The following is a 26,475-nucleotide window of genomic DNA, read 5'->3' as shown; positions in this document are numbered from 1 at the left end:
AATGTCCGTAATGTGGTTTATGTTTGCTAATTAAATCAAGACAATAGATTTTCGATACCTGTGTCGCATAGGCCTTCAAGTAAGTGAGTGGAGTAATTGTGTCAGCTCCTTTACAACTTCATGTCCAAACTTTATACATGCTCAAACCATTAACATTACGGCTTCATCTGCTCTCTGCATCAATACAGAGCTTTGCCAGAACTGTTAAAACCTCTTAAAGAAGGATAAAGACATGAGAATTCACTTTTATATTCTCTTGCAAAAAACTTTGATAAAAATGCAAAATTGATTATAATAATAATAATTATTATTAATAAATAATAAAAAAAGAATAAAAATAAGAAACATTATGTTTGTAATATTTTACTGTAAAAAAAATCTTAGAAAAGTATAATAATAATAATGTTACTTTACATTTTAACTGTAAGATTACATTACTAATATTTATGGCTGTCTTCATTTCTTCATTTTCACTGTTAAAATTTTATTTTGACAGAAAATTGCAGGAAGCCCTTCAAGTTTCTCTTTTGTTGATAAGTGCTTCTCATTACAAGTATGGGAAGATGGTTTACACATGTTGTGCTCCCAAATGCACATTAAGTCGATTTCAAACAGCCTAAGGTTGATTAGCTCTCTGATTAAGCTAGTTAAGTTCTCCCAGCCTGACCAAGCTGGTTGGACTGATCTCTTTAGCTTGTCTGAGAGGTGTTTTGGCAATGTTTCAGCTGGTCAGATTAGGAGATCCATCTTAAACTTGCTATCCATTGTAAGTGTTGAAACAGAAAGAACGAAACAAAACAAAACACACTTTGAGTTGGTCTCTCATGCTGTATCTGCTGTAGTTGGTAACCAATTAATCTTATTGAAAACAGCACAGACACACATTCTCAAACTTGTTCTGCTCAGTCATCTGTGCTCTCATTTCACAGATATCCGCACATGCACGCACTTCCACATACAGGACGATACTGTAAGCATCGGGCCAATAACTCAGCAGTGATGATGGAAAGCCTCTTGGATTGTATGCAGCTGAATCATTAGCTCCCACTTTCCCTCAGTCTGGGATAATGCATTTTACCCCCTTAGGCTGGAAACCTGGAAATTTTATTGCTAATAAAAGCTCTGGGAAAAAGGGGGGAAGACAGTTAGTCAACGCAAGAGAAAAGAACATCATTTTAATGGCATTGTGATGGCTCATTTGCCATATAATTAAGGGAGGATCTCACAGAGGGCCTCCCATCAGATTGAATACACAAAGGAAGGGCTGTGGGTAAAGACAGGTGGCTTTTTTGTGACTTTGAAGGGCACTGCGGAAAGGGGAAGCTTCTTGTAGGCTGGTCCCAAACATAGAGCGGCCACTATGAGGATTTAATTTGGCTGTTTATGATATGACCCTAAAGTAACTTATTTTAAAAATCTGTTGCTTGAACTGTTAAATATGTAATACTATAAATACATTCTTTACATATTTACATGATTTTGTGCAACTTTGTTTATTCCAAGCACTGTACAAGGAGGCATTGTTCAAATGTCTGGGGTCACAAAGAATTATTATTATTATTATTTTTTTTTTTGAAAGTACTACGCTCACCAAATCTGAATTTATTAGATTAAATAGAAACAGTAATATTGTGGAATATTATTATAATTTAATATAACTGTTTTCTATTTGTATATATTTTAAAATGCAATTTATTGCTATGATGTAAAGCTGAATTTTCAGCATCATAACTCCAGTCTTTAGTATCACATGATCCTTCAGAAAAAAATTCTAACATGCTGAGTTGCTGCTCAATAAATATTTCTTATTAATGTTGAAAACAGTTGTTCTTTTCAGTACAGAAACAGTTTTTTTTTTTAATGTTTTTTTGATTTGTTATTTTGTTTAAAGGAACAGTATTTTTTTGAAGTACAAATCTTCTGTAACATTAGAGGAACAATATACAAACTGACAATTGTATGTGCAGGTATATTACAATAGGCAGTTTTGTATGTACAGGTATATTATATGCAAATTTGAAGTATAGACTAAGTATGTGTGTTAGATAAATAAGTGTATGAGTGTATAAATATTGTTGTGTGTTCCACAGTTATTGTCAAATGTTCATTAGATGGATTGCCTGGGGGAAGAAACTGTTCCTGTGTCTGTCCGTTCTTGTGCTAAGAGCTCTGTAGCGTCGACCAGATGGCAACAGTTCAAAGAGGAAGTGTGCTGGATGTGAGGGGTCCAGAGTGATTTTGCCAGCCTTTTTTGCTCACTCTGGATAAGTACAGTTCTTGAATAGAAGGGAGGGTATCCTCTGTAGTCTTCTGAGGTCAGATTTGGTAGTTGAGCTGAACCAGACAGTTACTGAAGTGCAGAGGACGGATTCAATGATGGCGGAGTAGAACTGTTACAGCACCTCTTGTGGTAGGTTGAATTTCCTCAGCTGGCGAAGGAAGTACAACCTCTGCTGGGCCTAACAAGACTTGACCCTTAAAAATAATGGATGGTATTACTTCCAAATCATTTGTTACACTGACGGTGTATTCTTATTTGATGTAAACAGGATTAGGTTGTATCATTTTAGTTGAAGATGTTGTGGATGGTGTATTGAAGGGTCATTCCAAACTGAAGTACTCAAAACTGGCCACTTCAAAGAGCCCTTCGGAATGAAGGATTTCGAAGGGTACAACTGATGGGCACGTGATGATGATGCAGAGGGGTACTTCAAGAAACAGTTGTTTGGTCCCCTACACCCTTCAACCCTTCAAAGCTCTCACTTTGGAGGGTAAACCCTTTGAAGGGATTAGGGCATAGGGATGAGCCCTTCTGAATGGAACGCAGGGTGAATGTGCAAGGTCAGGTTGTGTGCATTGCATTGTGGGAAACAGTATGCTGTGCAGTATACTGCACACTTTAGGAAATGTAGAAGGTCATGTGGGCATTACATGCAGTATATATTTGCAGTAAACTGCAGAAAAAGAAATAGTATGGTGGAATGCTATAAATAGAGAATGAAAACACTGTAAAATCATCATTACATTTTGAAGCCCTCCAAACAAATAATTAAATTAACAAAGTACTTTTAATCTTGAATGAAAAAAAAACTTTTAATGCTGGCAACTATGAAGTTCAGGGCAGCTACAAATCCTCAGAACGTGTCAACACGAGGGAGCGAAATATTAAACTGATGAGACAGTTCCTGACAAGTCAATGTCTGACTATGAAATATTTAGTAGATGTGTGCAACCGCAGGTCTTAAGCCATCCAAACTCTCATTTTGAGAGACACGCGATGAATACACTCTTCTGCTGTTAAATAATGCTGAACATACACAATGAATGTGCTTTTAATACACACTTAATTCTTAATAGCGCTGGATATGTGATTAATGCTCTCTACTTACTGTAAACTCTTCTGACTTTTCTGAATATCTTCTGTCAGTAGCTAATGCTAAAGGTGTATTCCTTCAGTAAACATTAATACAATAAATGAAACATAGGTTCTGGTGTGTTTACACAGTACAAGTAGCATCCCATATAGCATTTACGTATATAAATATATACTAAATATTTTCAAAATATAAAACAAAATAAAAATAGCCAAAAATATAAAAGTTTGTTTTATATATATATTTCTTTATGAATTTCCTCACGAAAGTTTGAGGTGTTTTTATATATTTTCAATCGATATACATATATATTTATATTGTCCCAAAAATTAGCATTTACCCAAAATACATTTTAAGATTGTAAATGTAATTTTAATTTATATATGTATGTAATGTAATTATAATATATATACACACAAACACATTCTAATATAGAAGTATCAGAATATAGAGCTGTAGAATTATTTTCGTATTGTGTAGTTGAGATTAATTGGCATTGGATGATTTTGAGATCTTACTTGATCTCAGACTGTTCTAAAGAAGACATGAGATTACTTTTTTATCAGGAGAAAATTCTTCATTTCATCTCACTGACTGCAAGGAGAAGCAATTGAAATATTAAATAGATCTCATTCATGATTTCTCTTTCCTATGGGTTGGTATTTTCTGTTAAGAGGAAAGAGAAGCCCTAGATCTTTTCATGCTTTTGAACATATATAAATGTTTTTTGAATGGACGATAATGCAAACCACTGCATTTGAGGCCAGATTTTCTCTCTCTATCATTTTTTATCAGCTAGAAAGTGTCAATCTGGATTCCCAGTGTTTATCTTTTTTTTCTAGCTCCTCTTGTGAAATACAGGCCGAGCTGACACTTGACATATACTGGCAAGACGTGTCATTACATGCAAAGTCATGCAAAAGTCATGCACCCCACCTCCTCCTACAGAGAGCAGAGAAACTGGGTCTCCGCTGGTAGAGTATGGATTATCCAGTCGCATGAGTTACGTAATGTACGCACCATATTAAAAACTGACAGAATGATAAAATGCCAGCATGCCTTTAAAAAAAGCCTTTGTTGTTTGTTTATTTTGGTACGACTGTGATGCAAGCTATTTTTAAAATGCCCGAGATATGTAGATATGTACCTGCTTTGGTCACATGTTTACATGGTGTGGTTGATTTTGAGCATGTAGAACAAGGGACAAATACATTGTTTTATCCCAAGGACACAAAATAAACTGTCATGTTTTAAAGCACCGCAACAAGACACAAAAGAACAATATTTCAGTAGCGTTTTCTGAAGAGACACTTGTGTCTCCAGAACTGATGCTTTTCACTAAACTGTAGAAAAGCAAGCTTGTATTGTTGATCTTTTATGGTGTTTTGCCTGTGTGGAGTATGTGAGGTGTATTGTGTGATATAGATGTGAACAGAGAGAGAGAGAGAGAGGCTCTCATTTTAACACTTAATCACAGGAGCTCAATATTGACAGTTGACAGCTCTATGGTGCCATTCAGCTGTTTTTATCCATGAGTTCATCAAAATTTGAGAAGTCATTGAGTCTTGTGTTAGTCTGACTGCTACAGGTGGACACAGCAAGTGAACTCTTATCACTGTGGTCATTAATGTTCTAGAAGCAGCAGTCAGAACAGCGATAATCATGTGATCACCATGTCGGAGGACGAGGTTTGGAGGGCTCTAAAGCGAGTGAACATCAGAAAGCAGCAGGTCCTGATGGGATTTCTGGGCGTGTTCTGAGGTCCTGTGCTGATCAGCTCGCTGGTTTGTTTACATCTATTTTTAATGAGTCCCTTGCTACCTCGGTGGTTCCCACCTCCTTTAAAAAATCTGTCATTATCCCTGTGCCTAAGAACAATAACCTCTCTTGCCTGAATGACTATCGTCCAGTTGTCCTCACCTCAACAGTCATGAAGGTCTTTGAGAAACTTATAAAAAACAACATTTGCTCCTCCATCCCTGACACTTTGTACCCTCTTCAGTTTGCCTATCGCACCAACAGATCTACTGAAGATACCATCTCTCACGTCCTGCACTCTTCCCTCAAGCACACTGACAGCAGCAATGGAAACTATGTAAGGCTACTATTCATCGACTATAGCTCAGCTTTCAATACTATAGTCCTCATCAAGCTGGCTTCCAAACTCTTGGACCTCGGCCTGAATTCTTCACTCTGCAACTGGATTCTTGATTTCCTCACTGGTAGACCTGAAGTGGTGAAAGTAGGCCAGTTCACCTCCGACTCCATCACCCTGAATGTAGGAGCCCCACAGGGCTGTGTCCTGAGTCCCCTGCTCTACTCACTTTACACACATGACTGCTTGTCTTGTCTTAGCTCAGCTTCTATTATTTTATTTTTTTTGATGATGATGTTGTTGTTGTGGTCATTTTTTACAATAATGATGAAGCATAATTGTTTGATGTGGTGGAGATAACATCATGGTGCCAGGACATCTGTCTCTCTATGAATGTGAATAAAACTAAAGAGCTGATTGTGGACTTCAGGAAGAGACAGCAGTGGCCCTATACTCCTCTTATGATCACCCTGTGGAGAGGGTGAGCAGCTTCAAGTACCTTGGTGTAAACATCTCAGAGGACCTGACTTGGACTTCACACATCCAAACTCAGGTTAATAAAGCCACGCAAAGACTGTACCATCTGCAACAGCTGAGGAAATTCAGTGTTTCACCAGCAATCCTGAAAACTTTCTATTCAGGGGCCATAGGACGTGTATTGACTCAGTGTATCTCAGTGTGGTATGGGAACAGCTCCAGTCGGGACTGCAAAGCCCTGCAGAGAGTTGTGCTCTTAGCTGAGCACATCACAGGGTCTGCTCTCCCCTCTCTGCAGGACATTTACCTCAAACGCTGCAAAAGCAGAGCTGTTAAAATCATCAAGGACCCTAACCACCCTGGTAAATGTCTTTTCATTTTACTGCCATCTGGTAAGCACTTCCGTAGCCTGATGGCAAAAACTGGGAGAAATAGGAGGAGCTTCTTCCCCCAGGCCATCAGGCTCCTAAACTCAAACTCAATCTCTTAACTTCTACATGACTTCACTTAATTATCAGTAAGATACTTAATATACTGACATTGTCACTAGCACACGGCATTTTTTCCTACCTCTATTGCTGCTATGTAAATACCCTGTAAACCCTGTTTGCACATTCTTCTCTTTTACAGTACATTCCTGCTCATCTTAATATTTATTATGTCTACAGTATGTCTTGCACATTTTATTTTACAAGTATTTTCTTGTTTTTTTATTCTTTAATAATTGCATTGGAGAAGTCATGGCCTAGTGGTTAGAGAGTTTGACTCCTAACCCTAAGGTTGTGGGTTCGAGTCTCGGGCCAGCAATACCACAACTGAGGTGTCTTTGAGCAAAGCACTGTACCCCCCACTGCTCCCCGGGTGCCGCAGCATAAAAAATGGCTGCCCACTGGTCCGGGTGTGTGTTCACTGCTGTGTGTGTGCACTTTGGATGGGTTAAATGCAGAGCACAAATTCTGAGTATGGGACGGGTCACCATACTTGGCTGTATGTCACATCACTTTCACTGTCCATGGAGCGGACCTGACTTACATTTCACTGCTGGTCATATGCTCTCCATATAACAATGTATGTGACAAATAAAAATCTTGAATCTTGAGTACAGCATGAAAAGAAGGTTAAAAAGGTAATTATGTGAAATATGTTTTATACAGTATATGTGTGACCAAGCACTGTTCGTATGCTGCATCCAGTGAAAGAGCATCTAATGGCTTGGAAAGTTAATGGGAACGCATAATAGGAAATGAGATTAGCGCTTTTTTAATAGAGCGTGATGTACTATGTAAGGGATAATGTACATCCAGCCCGTTGTTCTCACAGAATAAACCCCTTCAGGCTGATGCAAGACCCCTCCTCTTCGTGTCAGGGTTTATTCTGCGAGAACAACTTGCTGGATGTACATTATCCCGCTTATTACATGGCTACTTGCCACATAAGTAAATAATTAGATGCAAAAAATTGATTTGAGTTGAAATATTGGAACGCAAAGTTTCCGTGAAGACAGCAGTTGCGAGCAAGTGGCAAATTCAAACTAAACGGACATTTAAGGGAAAGGGTGCAGGCAAACCACGTATTACACAACATTTCACCACAAAATAATTAAGGCAATAAAAGAATTAAGATGAAAATGTTTTAAAACCTTACCAGTTTGTTAGTTCTCTTATAATCCATTATAGCGTACAAAACAACCGTAGCAAAATGGCAGCAGCTGCGTTTGTATGAAACAAGAGCGAGCCCGGGATACCAGGATGACATAATTAAACAATTGTACACCATTTTGAATCAAGTTTTAATATTTTATTAGCTAAACAAACACAAAGCTTCCACTAAGAAAAAATAGTTCAACCAAGAGTACAGCGCCGACTGCTGTTACCCGGATGAGCCTGTGTTATTAGCTTTTACAGGTTGTTATCCAGGGATTACGTACCTCGGAATGTCACGACTGACCAATCAGAATCAAGTATTCCACAGAGCCGTGTAATAAATAGACATAATCTAACATTTTCAATGTCAAACTCCCCTAAAAGTTCTAAAGATGAGCAAAAGTTCATGATATTAATGTCACATTAAAGTGAACATTTGCAACATTTTATATACATAATGTGACATATTTACAAGAGAAATTCTGACTTTTTCCATCAGAATTCTGAATTTATTTCTTGCAGTTCTGACTTTTATTTTACAATTCTAAGCTTATATCTTGCAATTCTGAGTTTATATCTCACAATTCTTCCTTTTTTTCTTCAGAATTTTGAGTTTATCTCTCGCAATTCTGACTTTTTTTCCTCAGAATTCTGAGTTTACGTCTCATTTTCTCCTGAAGTATTTGACACCTGAACAGATTTATTTTGAATTTTGATGAAAAAAAGTCAGAATTTCTAGATTAAAATTCAAGTAAAAATGCACAATAACTCACAATTACCTTTTATTATATTTTTATTCCATGGCAGAAATAAGCTTCCATAGAAAATATATTCAACAAGGAATACAAAAAGTGTCATCAGGAATTGATTAGAGTTTGAAAAATGTCTAAATGGCAGGTGGTTCATTACTCATAAAAAAAAAAAAAAAAAAAAAAAAAAAGGCCAATCAGAACAAAAGTCATTTAGATAATGAGTCATGATGAGAAGTTACTGGCATGTTTAATTCCAAGAGAAAAAAAATGCTTGTGAAAAGAAAAAAAAAACTAAAAAAAAAGTTGACTGTGTTTGCTGCAAGGAACCTTGACTCATTAAAAATTGAATTTAGGAGATGCTACAAGAGGGTAAAAAAGTGCCTGTTTAATAGGTTTTACTGGTCTCTGGGTAGAAGCTAAACCACAGGGCCTTTTACTGTATGATTATGATCTCAATAATAAATGTACTAACAAGGAATTACTTCCATGCCCGTAGCCAGTTATGAGGTCACCGAGGTCCGGACCTCAGTAAATTTTTCATGTTCAAAATTAAAGTTTGTTCTCTAAATGACTAATCTGCTGTTTAAAGCTCCTCATATGATTGTCTGTGTGTATAATTACGTTTAGACATTTTGCGAGAATATTTAGCGCCTGTGGTATGAAAATGATTGCTGCGAGACGCTGGCAGAGGAAACAAGGCTAGTTGTGATTGAGGGCACGGGCACATTGTGTTGCCAGATCCAGTTAGTATAAGCGTCTTTGGACTTGTATTTTCTACTTTAGAAAGTTAATAGAGCGGGAAGTTGCAGTTTAGGGTTAGTGTTATCTTTATCTGATATTATATACAAAAGATTTGAACTCAGTTCCTATTTATTTATTTTTATGTTTTTTATTTGTTTTCATAGCAATATCTGGCAACACTGCAATGATCAGGAGAACTTAAAGTCCCAGGCCAGCAGCACGAGACTCAGTCCAGCTGCTCTGCTCGTGCACATCCCGTCATCGGTTTTATTTTAGCAGTTCAGTCAATGTACTGTTAGGAGTAACTGAATAACTCAGCATATTGGTTTATTTTGCATCAGAGGGAGTGTAAGGCACGTTTATGAACCGAATAACTGAAGTCATTTGTGGATTAGTGCACACTGGAGATGCAAACCTTTTCAAACAATTCAGTTCGATTTGGTGAACTGGTTCGACCGGTTCACTTAGAAGATCCGGTTAAATAGAAAGATTTGTTCACGATCCGGACATCCCTAGACAAGACAAAACCAATAAACTCAAAACTCAAAACTTGCGTTTGAATCATCATTGGTAAATTATTTAAATATAAAAAACGTACTTACAGGTTGTGAGGCAAAAGCGCCAGACTGTCCTTGCAAAGTTTGAACTGCCCAACTTTGTAGATACAGCTGTTGTGCCACAGACGCATTGCAGGCTACTGGTTCAGGAAACAGTCCTCATCCTTCATAAAATGCACAGCACACATCTGAATATTTGGGTTGGACTGTCCTGGAACAGTGTTGAAATACAACTTAACCACTGATTTCTAGTCGTGTCCTCTTTTGGAAGAACAAGTAGTTACAGAATGAAAAAAAATGCAAACAGCCATGAAGAAGTCTATGCTATTTCATTGAGTATTGTAGATAAAATTTCACAAAACCATGCTAACAACATTTATAAGAGCACTAGACAAAGTTATCATCTATATATCAATGGTTATTAATGAAAACTATAACAGTAATACTATTATTAACAGTATAATATAGATTATTACTGTAATAGGACTATGTATTGTTCAATGAATAATAAACAACTGAAACAATTATACACCCCTAACCTACAGTAATGGTGCAGTATGATATAATTTAACAATGCCCATTCCTCCAAAACAGAGAAAACATCTTTCACAAACATCTACAGTACATGTCTGTATCTTTTAAAGTGTTAGTGTATATGAGTTGTATGTGGGGTTATTATAGCACAATTTTTAACCCGTCCCCAGACCTCACTAATTTTCAAACCCTGGATACGGCCATGATTACTTCAATGTGAGAGATGATGACAGGAATCATTGCAGACTACAGAATAAAATGTACATATTTATTAAAATGAGCCTAGCAAGCAAACAATTTATTTTAATTTCTCTGTCCTCTCCTCCATTTGCAGCTAGAGCCACTTTCAGCCATTTATTTGGATCAAAGTGTTGTGTGTGTACTCAAGATAATGGCCAGTTGATGACCCTCTTTAGATGACAGCCCATCCTCAGTTATCTGTAATCGTGATTAAATCCTCAGAGAAACACGCTGCCTTCTAGGAGTGTCTACTTCTTGCATTGAAACATTTTTCCATTGTAATGAATAGTGCGGAAATACAGTTCCAGCACAAACATGTGCGTGTTTGTATATTGGGTGAGAAAAGCCTGAATGAATGACAGCGCTTTGTGTGCCGAGCCAATTTTCAATTTGCTTCCAACGTGCAACTATTTAAACTCGCAGATGTTTTTACTCTAGACTGCATTTCGAATCACTTTGCCACCCAAAATTGAATTAGCATGTTTACCCGCCAGTCCAGGATCTCATTAAGTTAGGCACCTCAAAGATGCCACTGTCAGTCTCGCCGAAGTTGGGGGATTTCCAGCTCGCGTCTCGACTCACAGAAAATAAATTGTTTACATTGTGATGAAAGCGGCATGTCTGGAACGCCGCTGAAAGTATTTTTCATGGGAGCGGAGGCGAAGAGGAGTGTTTTTATTTTGACAGATCTCTCCACAGGGTTAGCTATCTTTAACTAAATGTGTCTTTGTAGTGGAGTAAATATGCTGGATCTGAGGTATCTGAAAGGTATGGCTCACCACCCTGCTCTGGTTTATGTACTAATATAGCATGACGCTAAAGATGAATAAATTTGATTTGAATCCTAAAATCAAAACTCCTCATATGCATCACAACCCACTTTCTGCTTTAACATGGAAACATTTGGTCCAGACAGAATCTGCTACTGATTTGAGTAGAAATATGTTCCACATAATGGATTTAGGCTTGATAAAATGTGTTTAAAAAGAGTTAAGAGTACTAGATCTGAAAGCATAAACAAATGTATTAATATTTTAATTAAAATAAGTTGCTAAATAAATAAATAAATAGAAATGTATATAAAAATTAAATGTAAATTGTAAAATATAGTATAATTGGTATAATAAATAGATGGTATAATAAATAAATAGTATAATAAATAATATAATAGTAAATAAATAATACTAAAATAACACTGTGTTATACAGAAGTTAACAAAATGTTAGAAAACTGACCAAAAATATTGATGGCTCATCTTTTCTAATACAATTATGGTTAGGATGATAACGAACTACCTTCTTCTGACTAGAAATCAGGGTTATTATTGTTACCTTTGATAAAACTATCCAAATGTTTTGTTAACTGTAATAAAATAAAATAAAATAAAACAAAATGGAAAATAAAATACCCCCAACTGCTCCCCCGGGCGCCGCAGCTTAAAATGGGCTGCCCAAAATATGGGATTAAAAACGAATTTTTTTATTTTTTCATTTTTTGTTTAGTTAATAAACAAAAAATAAAATAAAATAAATAAAGCACTACAAATTATAAAACTGAAAAAAAAAAAAAAAAAAAAAAGATTAAAAACTTTTTATTTTTTCATTTTTTTTAATTTAATTAATTAAAACTTAAATTGAATTAAAAATAGCACGTAACAAAAGTACTAAAAGTTAACTAAAATTAAAATGAAAACAAAGTATAAGCAAATGCTAATTCTAATTATTATTGAAAAAAACCTATAATACTACAAAAATAATATTAAAACAACACAGCTAGCAGTAGAAAGCAGCTATTTGGTTTATGGCTCTGATTTGCAGAGATGAAGACTGCATGTAATACAGGCTCTCTTAGGTACAATACTAGCCTCTGAGTGTTAAAACTATTAGTTATGACTATGCTGACTGTAGATGAAGCTTTGGGAACAGTTTTGAATATAATATGATTATAGTTGTGTTTGTGTTTATTTTGGCTTATATTCCAGGTGGAGCATGTGGGCTTGTGAGAAATGGGCTGGGAAATCATAATAGTTAGCAAGAGATGTGCATCGCATGGGTGGGAGGATGAGAAAGGGAGAGAGAGCTGGAAAGTGTTATCATATATACTCAGACAATTAATATGTTTGATATACTAATCAGATTGGGTCAAGTGTTATGGACCTGAAACCTCACTCACACACTTTGCCTTCATTGAAAATCTGTCACTTAAATAAAGCAGTCTCAGCTCTGAAACACAATCAGTCTGGTATGAGAACAAATGTTTAGCTACTGAGCTCATATTCATGATTGTTTGTTTTTTAATGTGTCATAATGCTATAGAAATTAATACTTATATTTAGCAAGGGCACATTAAATTGATCAAAAGTAACAGTAGAGACATTTACTGTATAATGTTGGCAAAGATGTCTATTAAGATGTCAAATAAATGTTCTTTTGAACTTTCTATTCAGAAATCCTAGAAAAAATCCACAAGTATATAAGACACACAACTTTTTTAAAGATTGATAATAATAATAATAATAATAATAATAATAATAATAATAATAATAATAATAATAATAATAATAATAATAAATGTAATTATCATATTATGATGATTTCTGCAGGATCACTGAAGACTGGAGTAATAATGCTGAAAATTCAGCTTTGCATCATGGGAATAAATTTGATTTTAAAATATATTTAAATAGAAAATGGTTATTTTAAACTGTAATACTATTACACAATATTATTGATTTTTACTGTATTTTTAAGCACATCAGTGCAGCCTTGGTGATAATATTAGTCTTTTTTATTTGTTTTTAATGTTTTTTTAAGAAATTATTTTGGTCTTTGGTGGGAAATATTTCTGTATTTAATCTGGGGATGAGGAAAATCAACCTAAAATAGCTTATTTATAGTTCTCTTAGCTGCTTTAAGAAAAAAAAAAAAAAATTTAAAAAAAAAAAAAAAAAAAATTTACTTTTGTATAATGGGAATGTGTTGGCCAAGCATTTATGTTTGCATTTGCGAACTTGCAAAGTATGTTTCTGGCTTCAATAGTAAACCAAAGGGTCTGTGTGTTATTCTTTATTTATTTTTACACAACCTGCTCGATTCTCTGTTATTTATGAACCATCTGGCAAACTTAGAGCATGTGGTACAAACGGTAGACACAAATAAGTCCTGATCTGCTTCACTTTGCTCCAGCATCAATAAAATCATCAGCATTCCACAGCTCATGCTCAGTGTTCTTGCAGAAAGCTCGGGCATCTGTTCTCCTTGACCATCCATCTTCAGGTTTCTGTCCCAACACCTTTCATCTCTGTCACCTTTACTCTCACCCAATATCTCTTCTAAATGTCCCTCTCCTCTGCCCTTTATCTTTTCTGGTGTCCTAATCTTTTATCTCCAGAGGATGTGTGTTAAATATATTGAATGTCTTTATGTTTAGACAGCATGTCTAGATGTTTATTGACACTATTTATTTGTTTGTTTGTTTTTTTTTTTTCCCTGGTCTACTTGGTGCCCTGAGATGTATTTTTTTATTTTTTTTCTAAAGAAATTAATACTTTTTATTCAATAAAGAGGCACTGAATTGATTCGAATGGCAAGACATTTATGTAAAAAAAAATAATAATAATAATAAAATTATAAATATATATATACAGGTCCTTCTCAAAAAATTAGCATATTGTGAAAAAGTTCAATTTTCCATAATGTAATGATAAAAAAAAAAATATATTAATAGATTCAATGCAACCAACTGCCAATATTTCAGGATTTTAATATGATGATTTTGGCATACAGCTCATGAAAACCCAAAATTCCTATCTCAAAAAATTAGCATATTTCATCCGACCAATAAAAGAAAAGTGACGTGACATTCAGCCAAGTATGGTGACCCATACTCAGAATTTGTGCTCTGCATTTAACCCATCCGAAGTGCACACACACAGAGCAGTGAACACACACCACACTGTGAACACACACCCGAGCAGTGGGGCCGACCATTTATGTTTTATGCGGCGCAGCAGTTGGGGGTTCATTGCCTTGCTCAAGGGCAATACTCGTGGATATTGAGGGTGGCAGACAGCGCATGTAAAACCACCCACAATTCCTGCCGGCCTCGAGACTCGAACTCACAACCCTTCGATTTCATCCGACTCTCTAAACCCTTAGGCAAAGACTTCCACAAGTGTTTTTAATACAAAAAAAGTCAACCTTCAAATAATTATGTTCAGTTATGCACTCAATACTTTGGTCGTGGAATCCTTTTGCAGAAATGACTGCTTCAATGCGGCGTGGCATGGAGGCAATCAGCCTGTGGCACTGCTGAGGTGTTATGGAGGCCCAGGATGCTTCGATAGCAGCCTTAAGCTCATCCAGAGTGTTGGGTCTTGCGTCTCTCAAACTTTCTCTTCACAATATCCCACAGATTCTCTATGGGGTTCAGGTCAGGAGAGTTGGCAGGCCAATTGAGCACAGTAATACCATGGTCAGTAAACCATTTACCAGTGGTTTTGGCACTGTGAGCAGGTGCCAGGTCGTGCTGAAAAACGAAATCTTCATCTCCATAAAGCTTTTCAGCAGATGGAAGCATGAAGTGCTCCAAAATCTCCTGATACTAGCTGCATTGACCCTGCCCTTGATAAAACACAGTGGACCAACACCAGCAGCTGACATGGCACCCCAGACCATCACTGACTGTGGGTACTTGACACTGGACTTCAGGCATTTTGGCATTTCCTTCTCCCCAGTCTTCCTCCAGACTCTGGCACCTTGATTTCCGAATGACATGCAAAAATTTGCTTTCATGCCCGAAAAAAGTACTTTGGACCACTGAGCAACAGTCCAGTGCTGCTTCTCTGTAGCCCAGGTCAGGCGCTTTCTGCCGCTGTTTCTGGTTCAAAGCACACGCCTGTGCACGGTGGCTCTGGATGTTTCTACTCCAGACTCGGTCCCCACTGCTTCCGCAGGTCCCCCAAGGTCTGGATTCGGTCCTTCTCCACAATCTTCCTCAGGGTCCGGTCACCTCTTCTCTCATTGTGCAGCGTTTTTTTGCCACACCTTTTTCCTTCCCACAGACTTCCCACTGAGGTGCCTTGATACAGCACTCTGGGAACAGCCTATTCATTCAGAAATTTCTTTCTGTGCCTTACCCTCTCGCTTGAGGGCGTCAGTGATGGCCTTCTGGGTTAACCTCTTACCCATGATTGCGGTTTGAGTAATGAACCAGGCTGGGAGTTTTTAAAAGCCTCAGGAATCTTTTGCAGGTGTTTAGAGTTAATTAGTTGATTCAGATGATTAGGTTAATAGCTCGTTTAGAGAACCTTTTCATGATATGCTAATTTTTTTGAGATAGGAATTTTGGGTTTTCATGAGCTGTATGCCAAAATCATCAGTATTAAAACAATAAAAGACCTGAAATATTTCAGTTGGTGTGCAATGAATCTAAAATATATGAAAGTTTAATTTTTATCATTACATTATGGAAAATAATGAACTTTTTCATAATATGCTAATTTTTTGAGAAGGACCTGTATATATATATATATATATAAATATATATATATATATATATATATATATATATATATATATATATTTAATATATATATATATATATTTAATGCTGTTGTTTTGAACTTTCTATTCATAAACGAATACAATACTAGGAAATGTTGCATGGTTTCCACAAAAATATTAAGCAAAATATTATAACTTTTTTATTTCTCAATATTGATAAAAAGAAATGTTTCCTGAGTAGCAAATTAGCATATCATTTATGAAGGATCACAGGACACTGAAGATGATGCTGAAAATCCAGTTTTGCATCACAGTAATTAATCACATTTTAATACCTTATATATTAAAATAGAAAGCAGTTATATTAAATTGTAATATTTCACAATATTACTATTTTTACTGTATTTTTATCAGAATTACAGAATGACAAAAATTACAGCCTTGGTGAGCATAAAAGACTTAATTATGAATAATGGCATATATTTAGTGCGAAAGAGGATCTAGGGTCAAATCCCAACCTAATGTGTACTTTTTGTTTTTAACTAATAAAGTAAAATTGCACTTGAGAACCAGTGATCATGGATTTTACATCTTTGTTTTATGGGAAAAGCAGTTATATGAGGTTGAAGCATCTGTCTTTTAGGCTTTTTTTTATATTACTCAAAAAAACTTTAAAACTGCCTGCAATAATTCTACTTCTTAACCTCTGTGGCTTTCTTACACCAGACTGATAAGTGCTATGACTGATGTAATAGTCATTCAGACAGGTCGCAACAGGATCAGAAAAGATTCCAAATGAATTCAAAACAAAGTCAAATGAGAACAGGGGAAAGCAGACAAAGGAGGTGAAATTATATTACGGATTTTGCCGCAAGGAGGAAAAAGTACCAATTAGCAAAGGTATTGAGAAGAGCTGAGAGAAAACAGCCTGCCATCAGCTACAACAGCTACATCCATACCAACACTGCTGCTGCTGCTCATGATCAGATGTAGAGGAACTAGAGGTGGATCCGTTTGAGCTCATGACCATCCGTGTTTACAGATCAATAATACCTACCGGGTGTTTAGAAACATGGCCCATCCAGTCACAGTGAGGAGAACGCTGGATAGGTACTGTTATTCCTGAACAGTTGAGTGAGTGACGTGACATACAGCCAAGTATGGTAACCCATACTCGGAATTCGTGCTCTGCTTTTAACCCATCCAAAGTGCACACACAGGAGTGAACACACACACACTGTGAACACACACCCGGAGCAGTAGGCAGCCATTTATGCTGCGGCCCCGGGGAGCAGTTGGGGGTTCAGTGCCTTGCTCAAGGGCATCTCAGTCGTGGTATTGAAGGTGGAGAGAGCGCTGTACATTCACTCCCCCCACCTACAATTCCTGCCGGCCCGAGACTCGAACTCACAACCCTTGGATTGCAAGTCCGACTCTTTAACCATTAGGCCATGACTTCCCCGAGTTCATCCCACCTGTGCTGTTTCTGGCTGTGTGTGTTGCTTAAAGCTCTGTATCTGATCTGAACAGTTTGTTTTGTCATCATGTCACATGTAATATTTTTTAGGCCAACTATGAACTTTGCATCACCCTGGTTCCCTTGACAAAAACATAATAGGATTTTCCCTTGGGATTTTGGATTATTGTAGAAAATAAGCTCTCTGACTAACAAAAGTTTATGATTCTTATACATTTTGTTCATCATGATAATTTCTGAGTTTAGCTGTTCAGCGTGATTGCTATCTGGGGGGATTGCTGTCTGAGTAAAGAATGTCTAAACAACACATATTTACTTGTGTATAATAATATAAGTTATTTTCTTACCCCATTGGAAATATGTTTAGCAAGTAAACGTGTAAACCTCACTAAAGTTTGTTTGTTTTTTGACAAATCTAAGAAAAGAAAATAATATTAATTAAAAGGGTTAAGAAAGATATTCAAGATACATTTTTGAAAATAGCTCTAATGTCATTTTGCTTCTCAAGTTAATGTAAAACATTTTTTATTTTTTTCTAGAAAACAAGATTAAAAATGACAAAAATACAGATTAAGTTGACAATTATGCAAAATTATATTTATCATTGGATGGTTGTTGTTGGCACAAAATTTTTATTAACCTTATAAGTGGACCTCATTGGACCTCTTTCTTCAAGTCTTGTTCTTTGATCTTTTCAACTTTAGAAATGAAAGTAGCAGCAATTTTGCAAATAAATTGCATAACTGTATTGCTATTTTTAATTAGTAAAAGTAATAAAATCTATATCCAGGTATTAACTCCAATCTCTAAAATTGATCATTTCACTTAAATGTGGTGTCTAGTGCTGTACATCAACAGTTAAAAAAAAAATGGATGAAGTCTCGATCACAGTTTTTTCTCTTTCTCTCTACATCTAAACTTGGCACTTGATATTAATTGGTACTTTAATTCTGCAGTTAATTGGCCTTCAGAAATCTCACAGTGAAGCAGAACCAGTGGGTGCTAAAGAGGCTTGAAATGTGTTGAATTTATTTTTATATTTAGCTCCGTGTTTAAGATGTTAGAACTGTTGCTCATTTGTTTATTCAGAGGTAATGAGTCTAATTAATGTCAACTATATGGAAATGAGTAATGCTATACATTCATGTAATGCAGAAAATGGCGCTGAAAGGGAATGAACTGGCGGAAACTCAAATGCCCGCAAAATCTGTCAATGCAGTCCTCGGGCGGCTGGTTGCCAAAGCATTTTTATGCAGTTGCTGAGGTTGTCAGGGTGGTTGTCATGGCGTTGCTAGGGTGTTCTGGGTGAATGCTTGCCCACCCACAAGTCACATGTTCTATTGCACTGCAGTATTTTTTATTTTTTTTTCTTGTTTTCCATCTAAATGTATTAAAACATACATAAAGATGCATAAGAAGCAAAACTGCCTATAAGACATAAGACTTGTTTTCAGAGAATATGTCTTCAAATCAGTTTCTTTTTCTTACCATGAATTTTTAGTTAAGTTTAAGCTTAAATCAAAACAATTTGCTAAAGAAAAATATTACAATTGTTAAAAATCCAAAATTACAGCTAGTACTTATAATTAGTAATTTGTATGTACTGTACTTAAGCAAATTAATCTTTTTTTAGGGATTGTTTTAATGAGAAACAATACAAAAAAGCTAAAATAAAAAAAAATACTGATCACTTTGAAGTCACATGATTTGAGGCATCATTCATGTCTGTAATAAAAATAATGCAGGACTAATGTTATTTAAAGGGATAGTTCATCCCACATAGTATTATTTATTTATTTATTTAATATATATATATATATATATATATATATATATATTAAATAAATAAATAAATAAATAATACTATGTTTTCAGCAGATTAAAGAAACTTAACTTAAGGCTGAGTAAATGATGACAATTTTTATTTTGGGATATATATATATATATGTATATATATATATATATATATATATATATATATTGTATTTTCAGTTAAGTATAATAACGTGCAGGGTGAGCTACATTGCATTAAAGCTTACAATTTGGAGTTAGTAATTTGTTTAAATCCATCCACCACGTCCAAAACACCCTGTTGGTCTCAAGACAGTGGCTGCTATTACTTGTCAAACCCACTTGTACGTTTGAGATAAAAATGGTGTAAATGTCGTTTACATGCTCTCCATATGCTGGAGACATATGTAAATGTGCTAAGTCAGGGATTGCCACTCGTCCCTGCTGCCTCTCTCTCTCTCTCTCTCTCTCTCTCTCTCTCTCTCTGTGTGTGCACAATTATCTCAAGTCCTTGTTCGGTATTCAGTATTCCTTTTGTTTTCCATACAAATAATTAAATTAGACAGCGGAGAAGTATCCTTGATTTCACCTCCCTGATTATCAATGGTTTGTTCGCTCTCCCGTGGCGTCTTTTATATCAGGATGAGAGCTTTTCACACAAGTGTAGAGACTAGCAGCAATCAGTGCATTTTATGCAAAGCTGAAAACACCATTCGGTTTGTCAGGTTTACAAGAGCGTGGTCCTCAGAAGGTTGAATGGTGCACTGCTAATAAGCTCGTCATTTTAGAATGCAGCTTGGCTTCTCTGCAAAATGAATAAATGGTCAGCCGGACTGCCGCCGCTATTATGAGCGATTCTCTTGAGTTTAGAAAAATACCAGAGGTAATGCAAAACTAATAGGTCGGTAAATATTTTGAGAATGCCACTATATAGATTGTAGGCTGCAATGCAATAACTTGTTATGAAATGGGCTGTTGTTTTGATGGTATGACAGGATACTGGCATCCCCTTGACAGAAAAGGAGAAAAACAGAAATATAAAAAGGCAAAGCGGGGCTCCTTACTGGGATTAGAGAAAGGAGAGGCATGACCGGCATACTGATGGAGACAAGGTAGAAAAACATTGAGTGCTCGTATGTAGTCCGTGTTTGCCAAATGGCCTTCACAGTGAAGGGCGCCCGGCAATAAAGGACATGGCTGTGACTGTCCAGGGGATGACACAATGCACTGAAATAATTGGAGGATGGTGTATGACATTTTGAGTAGCTTTACTCAGCACTAAACAGATGAAAGACACAGAGGAACCGCAAGGTTAGCACGGTCGGCTACAGATGAAAAAAAGTGAGCTTAGAAAGCGGGTCTCCGCCATGCATTGTGTGGGTGGGGATAGTCCGCTAATGACTAGAAGATAAAACAGGAGGTCTGGTAGATTCATGAAGCCTAACGTTTCAAAGTGCAGCAATGGAATATTTTTAGCGTCAGAGAGGGTGAAAGAAAAGCACTGTGAAGCAGAAAGACAGAGAGGAAAGCTGACAGCTCACTGGTGGAAGATGACAGGAGCGGGAGAGGGAGAGGGAGGATATTTGAGGGAAAGTGTAACACAGGGATGCTGTCAAGCCTCAAGCAAGCTCCATTTAACAAGCTGCAAGATTGAGGGACGGAGAAGAATTCAGGGAGCAGCGCAGGAGTGTCCACAGGCTCCTCTGCCTTCTGTATGTGCATGTGAAAATTTCACACATGGGTCTGATTATGTAAACGTGACGGTTGATGATAGATAGATAGATAGATATATAGATAGATAGATAGATAGATAGATAGATAGATAGATAGATAGATAGATAGATAGATAGACAGACTACTCAGAGAAGTAATAATAACTTTTGACATGCCAGGAAATCCTTAATATGGACAAAGGCATCCAGTTATCACTAGGGATGGGTACCGAAACCCAGTATTAAATGGGCCCCGGAGCTAAATTATGAAAGACCGGAGTATCGATAAGCTCTGACAGGCCCGGATTGGCTAATCAAGAGCACCAGGAGGATTCCCGGTGGGGCGGTCTGGGGGCCTGTCTGTTTTTTGGCCGCAAGGGTGTGTTATCATGCTACTGGGTTGAAATATGCTGCTGCATGCACTCACAGCAGCCCTAATCTTTTTTTTTTTATTATTTTCTCGCAGCCCATATCATTATTTTCACCAGACCATAATAATAACAACAAATTCTCAATTGATAATTAATCATTATTTTTGCAAAAAATCATTGTTGTTTGTGAACGTCGGCATTTGTGGAAGGTTTTAAGACCAAGCGGAATCCTCTGCCAGCTGCTCCCGCTTCACAGCGAGTGTGACCCTTCACCATCAGCAAGTTTTGATTTCACAAAATCAGTTTGAGGTGAATGCAACTTATTGATCATGAGCCCAACATTTAGCAAGGCAGGAATACATTCAGGTTCCCTGAAGGAAGACGTATTGCATTGTAAGTTAATGCTGTTAAATAGAGAGAGAGAAAAATACATTGGAAAACAAACAAACAATCAAAAAAAAATGAGCGTTGGCTATTCTTAAACTTGGACCTCATTATATTGAAGTATCAATCCAAACACCTGAAGCAACCTACACTCTCTTTAAGTGTTCTTTAATTGAAAAGTATGCATTTTTATTCATTCACAGGCTATATGGTTGAAATAATGTTTTAGTTCAAAACTTTAAATGCCATTGTTTAAAAAAAATGCTTTATTGGCTGACGTTTCATAGACCTTCAGTTTATTTTATTTATTTATTTATTTATTTATTTATTATATACTAGATTTAACTTGAATCTCAGCACTATTAAACTGACTTTAAAATCTCAAGGAGTTTATAAGTTGAAACGGGTGAAAATGTCACAGAGCATGTTAAATAGCCTAAATGAACTTGTATCTTGTGTAGTAACCGAAGACCTTGATTGCATGTTACCATGAAACTAACAATATAATTTTATTGTTTTTAAAATGAACAATTCCTGTATAAAATGAGACAGCAACCTTTATATCAAACTTTTTTAAATTGTCCACAGATGAGCAACACGGGAGGCAGGTTCTGTGCCAGAGCGCACAAAGTGAACGGGCATGCACAATTTTTAGGGGGGAGGAGGTTTTTTTGTTTCTTAAAGTAATTTTCAGATGCAATGGAAAAAAAAAAATGGGATAAACACAAACACGAAACTTGTAAATAGTTAACAACATAGCCTAGATTAACCCACAGTAACAAAATTTAACCGATGAATTTGTTAACCCATAGTAACAAATTTTAACCGATTAATCGCCTATTTTCGTTTGCTGCATGTTTTTTAAAAACAGTTTTTTTTAAAATACTTTATTACATTAAGAAATAATAAAGGCAGGCCTAATAATGTTATAATGTACCAACAGGATATTATTTTTTCCCAAAGTGAAACTACTTTGTTTGGCCTTCCAAAAGAGGACACAACTAGAAATCAGTGGTTAAGCAGGACTATTTCCTGGAAGAGTAGCCTACAATGCCGGTGTCTATTTCTATAAAGTGGGGCAATTCTCAGCACTCAGTATCACAATATGGTAAGGGGTGTAACATTTCCTTAACACTCTTGATGTATTCGGCCTATCACAATGCACTGGACAGCTGGCCAATCAGTGTACACCTCGCTTTTCAGACCAATGAGCTTTGTAAAAATCCACGAGTTTCAGAAAGGCGGGGCATAGAGGAGCAACAATAATATACATTATGTGGAAAATTATGTGTTTTTTGAACCGTAAACCGCATAAACACATTGCATTACACCAAACACACAAAATAATGTTCTTTTTAGCAACGTCATATGACCCTTTTAATGATACCCATCTCTAGTTATCACTGTAGCTAAGTTGAATAACAAGCATAAACCATTATTGATGAAACATGAAGACAATAAACGATTGTGACAATATATGGTTTATGTGTGTTTTTCAAGTCTTCTCCAGATAATAAAGTGTATGAATGATATTATATCTTATAAATCTAATACTATATCTTATTTTATTTTATTTCTAACTTATACACTTACATAAACTAATTCATTTTGCACTACATGCTTAATACTTTTTATATATTTTTATTATTACTATTATTCTTTTTCTTTCTGTTAATACATGTTCAAAATTAGTAAGCAGCCCAGCAGCAACTGCTTTGGCAATACAAATGTACAGTTTTTGTCATGCCAATAAAGCACACCTAAATTTGAATTTAACTGATACAATGCTAACTGACATAGCATTTATTACAGTACATAAGCTATAAAATATATTTTCTGCCTTATTATGTGATAAAAATGGGAATGTTTTTAGAATATAAACCAAAAATATTCAGATAATTGTCATTAGGAATCTATCTATCTATCTATCTATCTATCTATCTATCTATCTATCTATCTATCTATCTATCTATCTATCTATCTATCTATCTATCTATCTATAAATAGTTCATCATCTCTCTCTCTCTCTCTCTCTCTCTCTCTCTCTCTCTGTGTATGTATGTGTGTGTGTGTGTGTGTGTCTATCTATATATCTTTTTAGTTGATATTCTCAGAGGGCTGTTGATTCTCAATCATATGTTGAGGACTGTTGACATGTAAAGCTCAAATTTTCCAGAGATGAATATTTCTCTGCATCAATCTCTCAGTGATGTATGATAGAGATCTCATAGATGGTCGTGTTTTATCATCTGGTCTCCTACATAATGGCTAGCCTCAAGAATGACTGAATAAAACCAGCATCTCTTATCTGAGTGCTTCCCGTGGATAATACCACCCTCAGACACATCTGTGCCACATCCATCCACGCACACACACAACTGGGCTTCAGATCAGAGATGAGAGGAGGCCATCTTATCTGTAATATACCAGAACCACTTCAAGCATGTTGACTCTCGCTATACTCCCATGAAACTCAGATCCTAAGTCCTTCCCCTGGCCCCGTTTCACCCAACCACGCATTGAACACCCACAGTACACTTATCTTCCTCTGGACAGACTAAATGTCAACTCTTACACCATGCAGAAATGTGATTAGCTCCATCATTGCTATTAGCACTAGCTTATTTTGATCAAGGCTCTCTCCAATGTTTCATCTATCAGTCCCTACTATTGGCTGGCTTTTTTCGCTTGCGTTGGGTGATGGATGGGAATGGATCCCGTGGCACAAATTTTTGTTGGTAGCATTCATGCTGGCACGAGTACAGACAGGTCATGCTCTCACTGGCAAGCAGGCATTTTAGAGCTGTTTAATGTATAGAAGAGCACATTTGGTTGCAGTGTCTGAATTAAATACACGCTGTTTTAAACTCATTTGAAATGGCTTATACTATATTTAAATTTTGATTTTTTTTAAAGGTGAAGTAATTTCCTGGAGAGATTTACTGTATATTTTCTTTCATTTACAATGTGCATCTTTTTTCCCCCAGATTAAAAGTATTGTAATAGATGTTTGATATTATAAAGTGTTGATTATTAAATGTAAATTAAATGTACTGTAATCAATGTACGTAAAATATGAATTATTATTTATTGATAAAAATGCATTTTATATTGTCAAATATACAGTATGTATCATTCCAAAGCAGCTTGAAAAGTTAAGAATTTTTTGTTTTTGAAAGACGTCTCTTGTGCTTATCAAGGCTGCATTTATTATATATATATACCCAACGCATATACATTAAATAAGCATTAATATTGTGAAATGTTATTACAAATGAAAATATCTGTTTTCTTTCAAATGTAATGTATTCCTGTGATGACAGCTGAATTTTCACCAGTCATTACTCCAGTGTTCAGGGTCATATTGTCATTTGGTCCTTCAGAAATATGTATGTTTATATCTATAATACAGTATCTGTAATACAGAAATCAAATATATTTAGATATATGCTAATAATTTCTTATCAATGTAGAAAACAGTTGTGCTGCTTAATATATATTTTGTGTGTGTGTGTGTGTGTGTGTGCATTACTTTTCAGTATTCTTTCTCTTTGGAAAATAGAAAGTTAGACTGTTAAACTGTTTATTTTTAACATTTTAAATTAATTTACTGTTGCTTTTGAGAAATTTAATGCATCCTTGCTGATTAGAAGTGTTTAAAAAATGTGTTACATGATCACAGTTAAACATTCCCATTTTCCAGCTCATGAAAAATTGTTTAGCAGATCAACAGATTTAACAGCAAACATGAAATCATGTCCCCTGCCAAATGAAGTAGCTGATGACTTAACCTCAAACTGACCCCTTGGCTTTTTGTCTCTTCTCAACAGGTGGTCGCCTCCTCTGCCTGGTGTTATGGCTTAACTTGGTGCCAGTGATGAATGGCTGCCCGGCAAAGTGTGTGTGCTACAGCGAGCCAAGGCCAACCGTGGCCTGTCAACAGCAGGGTCTGTTTTCCATTCCCACTGAGATCCCTGTACGTAGCCAGCGAATATTCCTCCAGAGTAACAAACTGACAGTAGTCCGATCAACCAGCTTTAGTTCAGTGCATAACCTCACCGTCCTGTGGATGTACTCGAATAACATCAGCCATATTGAGGCAGGGGCCTTTTACGGGTTGGAAAGACTGGAAGAATTAGACATTGGCGACAACAGCAACCTTCGCATCATCAGTCCCACTGCGTTTCGGGGTCTGACCAAGCTGCATACCCTTCACCTGCACAGGTGCGGGCTGTCCGAGCTCCCGGTGGGAGTTTTCCGAGGACTCTTCTCACTTCAGTATCTCTTCCTGCAGGATAATAACCTTCTGGCACTGCATGAAGACACTTTCCTGGACCTGGCCAACCTCACCTACCTATTCTTACATAACAATAAGATCAAGGTGGTGACCGATCACATGCTGCGAGGTCTCATCAACCTTGACCGTTTGCTCCTGCACCAGAACCGCATCATACACGTGCAACAACGGGCTTTCAATGACCTGGGCAAGCTGACCACCTTGTTTCTCTTTTTCAACAACCTCACGATGTTGACAGGAGAGACCATGAACCCACTGGTTTCCCTCCAGTACCTGAGGCTCAATGGAAACCAATGGATTTGTGACTGTCGAGCCAGACCATTGTGGGACTGGTTCAAGCACTTCAAAGGGTCCAGCTCTGAGCTGGAGTGCCACCTTCCGACCTCCCTAACCGGAAAGGACCTTAAGCGGCTGAAAAGCGATGATTTGGAGGGATGCGTGGACTCCCCATCACAGGTTCAAACCAGTATCTTCAACACCAAGGCACGCTCTGGAAAGTTCCTCTCGCTCGACGATCCTCTTGTCG

At 36.5% G+C, this 26,475-nt stretch overlaps 1 protein-coding gene across 2 annotated transcripts in view; it reads left to right on the top strand.

The window, feature by feature from the left end:
- LOC122142368 (reticulon-4 receptor-like) overlaps nt 1-26,475 on the top strand; it is a 91,309-nt gene that overhangs the window by 63,698 nt on the left and 1,136 nt on the right. For both annotated transcript variants that reach the window (XM_042752791.1, XM_042752797.1), the window contains exon 2: nt 25,483-26,475. This exon is cut by the window's right edge and continues 1,136 nt beyond it. In XM_042752791.1, coding sequence (XP_042608725.1) covers nt 25,483-26,475 — 993 coding nt within the window. The remainder of the gene's footprint in view (nt 1-25,482) is intronic.

The sequence above is a fragment of the Cyprinus carpio genome, chromosome A5 (assembly GCF_018340385.1).
Source record: "Cyprinus carpio isolate SPL01 chromosome A5, ASM1834038v1, whole genome shotgun sequence".
NCBI lineage: Eukaryota > Metazoa > Chordata > Actinopteri > Cypriniformes > Cyprinidae > Cyprinus > Cyprinus carpio.
Note: the sequence above shows the minus strand (reverse complement) of the source record. Positions and strands in the feature narration are given on the sequence as shown.